Below are 4,527 nucleotides of genomic sequence, written 5' to 3'. Positions count from 1 at the left end.
ATCCCTCAGAAGACAAAAGCTAGGGTGGACAAAAATTAGATTACATTAAATCAGACACACGGTTTTGAACTTAAGTTGGCCGTTTATTATTCTTGGTACATAAACGCTATGATGGAATTTCAATTGCGCAAAGGATGTGCATAATTATACAGAGTCATTGATGAATTTCTTAATCGTTTTTGTTGCCAATACATACCTTTATAAGCCTGATAAAGAGCATAAGGTCTTTGAGAGCATTGATGTTGTTAATAGTGCATTTTTCTAACCATACGTGGGAAAAAGGAATTCAAAATAAAAAAAAGAAGAAACAAATAATGATAAAGATGATCTTGTCCACACAATTCTATGGGGAGCATATTTATGTTTTTTCAGATATTATGTCAATCCTTATGAATCAAAATTATAAAATTGGTTGACCTTGTGTAGTGAATTTTTACTGAAAAACATATTTTCAGAAATGTCGTGAAAAGTTTTGCCCAAATTTTTACTATCTTCATACTTAGTTGAATTTAATTACGGCTTAATGTATCATTTCTGGTTGTTACTTATCTTTATTGTTGAATAAATTTTACCTTGTCAACTTACTAGGTAAAAAATACATTTTGATTTATAATCAGTTCCAGGAATTTAATTAATCATGTGTTATTTTATTTATTTTGCATTGAAATGAAAATATTTTATTTATATATTATTTATTAAATAATTTACAGAAATGTTTTTTACTTTTAAATTGTTTGACACCTTAAGCATGTCTGATTTTGTTGTATTGATATGGAGTTTGAGCATTAATTGACCATTAATTGTTTCCAGTTGTCTTTTAAGAATATTACTGTCTCCAATTGTAATTTGTAAATTGTATGATTGGATAGCAGTTTATAACAATATATCAATCTTTTGGACTCCGGCAGTGGCAGGACATATAAGACTTTGGGTCCCAAGCACAGAAATAAGATATTTGGTCCAAAGTGAGAATGGAATCTTGTGTAACTAAATGAATGTAGAAAAGGAATTTAGAAAATAATAGCTTCAGACATTAGCACTAATGTTCCCCCCTTTGTGTCTAATGCAACAAAATTGCAAAAAAGTGGTGCCAAAGTGGGACTTGCACATCGGCTGTAAGTTAGCCAGTCAATCCTACATGGGGGTGATCATCATCATCATTTGTTTTCCATTACTACAGATAGATGAATTATGTCATATAGAAGGTTATGATGGAAGTATACAGCATCAGAACGAAGCATGAACATGATGTTCAATGGTACTAATAAGACCATGAAAAATATATAACAAAGATGTGAAAATTCTATGTACCCTAAACCTGTTACATCAACTCAAATCTGAAACATAGCAGATGTGAAAATTCCATGCTTTTTTCATCTCACAACTCAAATCTGTTACATCAAGTTTTGAGATATGATGCAGCTAAAGATATTCTATGTACCATGAGAGAACATCTCTGATGAATCACCTGAAGTTGTTCAAGCAGATAGATGATGAGAAGATAACTTGGTGGTTCAATGCATTCATAACTGTGCTAAGAAATGCAAATCATACATATTTGAACTTCATTTGAAGAGAGAGGAGAGTCTAGGCAATAACCACTGAAGATACAGAGGACATGGCCACAACTCCACTTAATATTTTAGCTTCCCTCATTGCATAGGAGACGAATCAAGCAAGAATAAGCTGTGAACCATCGATCAAGAATGAGATCTCAGTTTCCATTCATTCTGAGAACCTTCATCAGATGCAGATGAAATAACAACGATATCTAGAAACAGATAAGGAAGAGGATTGAAGATAAAATATTTTATGCTTGTGGAAAACCATGCCATATTTAGGACGAGTGCCACAAGTTTAAGAAAAATTAGAACCAGAGATTTTAATAGGAGGACCTGAAAAAAAAATTTATGCAGAGATTCAATGAATGAATTGGTTTGAATGAGCAATTTGAGCTAGCAGAGTATCCAAGTGAAGCCAAAAAAAAAGAACAATAACAATTTGAAAGTTTGAATGAAGTGAAGACGGAAAAGAAATTCACGGAAACAGAGGAACCTAGAAAAGAAATTTTATGCGTAGGTTATCATGAATGAAGTGGTTTAAACGAACAATTTGAACTAGCAGGTCATCCATAAAAGAAAAAAAGAAAAACAACAAGAACAATTTGAAAGTTTGAATGAAGTGAAGACGGAAAAGAAATTCAGGAAAACAGATTAACCTGAAGAAGCAATTTTATGCGGAGATTTCAATGAATGAGTTGGTTTAAACGAAAATTTTGACCTAGCAGGGTAACCAAGTGAAGCAGAAAAAAAAACAAGAACAAAGTTTGAATGAAGTGAAGATGCAAAAGAAATTCAGAAAAACAGAGGAACCTGAAGAAGCAATTTTATGCGAAGGTTATCAGTAATAAAGGGGTTTAAACGAACAATTTGAGCTAGCAGGACATCCATTAAAGCAAAAAAAAAGCAAGAACAATTTGAAAAATTGAATTGAGGATGCAAAAAACATCAGAAAAACAGAGGAACCTGAAGAAGCAATTATATCCTGAGATTTTCATGAACAAAGTGGTGTCAGCGAAAAATTTGAGCCAGGGGCATCCGATCAAAGAAAAATAAACAACAAGAAAATTTTGAAAAATTCAATGAAGTGAAGAAACTCAAAAAATTCAAAAAAACAGCACAACCTGAAGAAACAATTTTATACCGGGATTTCATGAACGAAGTGGTTTAAACGAAAATTTTAAGCTAGCTGGGCATCCCGACGAAGCCAAGAAATAGAAAAACAACAAGAACAAGAAAACAATTTGAAAAATTGAACGAAGTGAAGGACAAAAATTTCAGAAAAACAACGGAACCTGAAGAAGCAAGTTTATGCGGAGATTTTCACAAACAAAGTGATTTAAACGAAAAAAGTTGAGCTAGCAGGGCATCCCATCAAAGCTAAGAAAAAGAAAAACAACAAGAACAAGAAGAACAATTTAATTGAACTGAAAAACGAAGAAAAATAAAAAAGGGGAACCTGAAGAAGCAATTTGATGCAGAGATTTTCATGAACGAAGAGGTTTCAACGATTGAAGAAGAACAATTCGAAAGTTTGAATGAAGTAAAAAGGCAAAAGAAATTCAGAACAACAAGGGAACCTGAAGAAACAATTTTATGAAGAGATTTCCATGAACGAAGTGGGTTCAGTGAACAATCTAAGCTACCAGGGCATCCGATTGAAGAAGAATTACAACAAGAACAATTTTAAAATTTGAATGAAGTGAAGAAGCAAAAAAAATCCAGAACAACCGGGGAACCTGAAGAAGCAATTTCACAAAGAGATTTTGATGAACAAAGCGGTTTCAGCGACAATTGAGCTAGCGGAGCATCCGATCGAACCAAAAAAGAGAAGAATTACAACATGAACACGAAGAAACAAGAAGAACAATTCGAAGCAAAAGGCCTTGATTTAAGCGGAACGATCACTTCTTCTTGCCTCCCTTGCCGGCACCGGCCTTCTTCCTGGTGGGCAGGACAATTTCACCATACTTGAGGTTGGGGATCTCCATGTACATATCCCCGAGCTGCCCAAACTTCTTGCGGAACTTCTCGACCTGGTCGTCCTCCACCAGCAGCCCCGACCTATCGCCGAGGAAAGTGGGGTGAATTCCAGACCAGATATCGACGTTGTACTCGGTCTGAGTGCCCCCCGTGGTCATCACCAGCTCGCCGTTGCAGTAGACTCGCGCGTCCTCGTAGTACTCGGGGTGGAAGCCTTCCTTCTTGCGGCAGCTCCAGCGGCCGCCCATGGCGACGCCCTTCAAGAGAGAGAGAGAGAGATGGGCTTGAAGGAAGGTCGGAAGAGGGGCTGGAGAAGGAGAAGAGAGAGAGAGAGAGTTACCCGGAAGGGGGAAGAGGGGGAAGGCCGGTTCTTTGGGATGAAGGTCGTGGCCAGATGGAGAGAAGCCATCGTCGTCTTCTTCTCCTTCTTCTTCTTCTTCTTCTTCTACGTTGAGGCTGCGCTTGTTCTCTCGGCGGCTTCTTCTTCTTCTTCTTCTTCTTCTTCTTCTTGTTGTTGTTGCTTGGGAGGTTGGGTGGGATGAAGTCTTATCTTGTTCGTTTGCCCGTGGACCCGATACGCCACCCACAAACGGCAAATCACCGAGAGGGGAAGACGAGAGCCAGAGAGAGAATTAGAGATGGAGAGATTGAGAGATAGATAGATATATAGATATAAACATAGATACATAGATAGATTGATAGACTGACAAATAGATAGATAGATAGATAGATAGATAGATAGATAGATAGATAGATAGATACATAATTACATTGATAACATAGAAAGATATATAGATAGATATATACATACATAGATAGATAGATAGATAGATTGATAGACTGATAAATAGATAGATAAATAGATAGCTACATGCCAACATACATGATGAAGTGAAGACTCTAGATCCACAAGAGGAAAAAGAATTACTATGTTCATCATCGCCGACGACATTCATACGAGGACGTTTTGTCAATTTCAACCTTA

At 36.2% G+C, this 4,527-nt stretch overlaps 1 protein-coding gene across 1 annotated transcript; it reads right to left on the bottom strand.

Annotated features, from left to right (window-relative positions):
- Positions 1-3,295: 3,295 nt before the first annotated feature.
- Positions 3,296-4,084, bottom strand: EMB2184 (Ribosomal protein L31). The gene is made up of 2 exons (XM_078575268.1): positions 3,883-4,084; positions 3,296-3,799 (listed from the first exon to the last, which is right to left on the bottom strand). The coding sequence occupies exons 1-2, from the start codon at positions 3,949-3,951 to the stop codon at positions 3,464-3,466; spliced, it is 405 nt and encodes a 134-aa protein (XP_078431394.1). The 5' UTR covers positions 3,952-4,084; the 3' UTR covers positions 3,296-3,463.
- Positions 4,085-4,527: the final 443 nt, after the last annotated feature.

Source organism: Wolffia australiana, chromosome 5, assembly GCF_029677425.1.
Source record: "Wolffia australiana isolate 7733 chromosome 5, ASM2967742v1".
Classification (NCBI taxonomy): domain Eukaryota; kingdom Viridiplantae; phylum Streptophyta; class Magnoliopsida; order Alismatales; family Araceae; genus Wolffia; species Wolffia australiana.
Note: the sequence above shows the minus strand (reverse complement) of the source record. Positions and strands in the feature narration are given on the sequence as shown.

Bases quoted from the DNA above. Each gene is read 5' to 3' on its own strand.
- EMB2184 (XM_078575268.1), bottom strand. From the start codon at position 3,951: ATGGCTTCTCTCCATCTGGCCACGACCTTCATCCCAAAGAACCGGCCT. The intron at 3,800-3,882 runs GTAACTCTCTCT...TCTCTCTTGAAG, and splicing joins CCCCCTCTTCCCCCTTCCGG to GGCGTCGCCATGGGCGGCCG.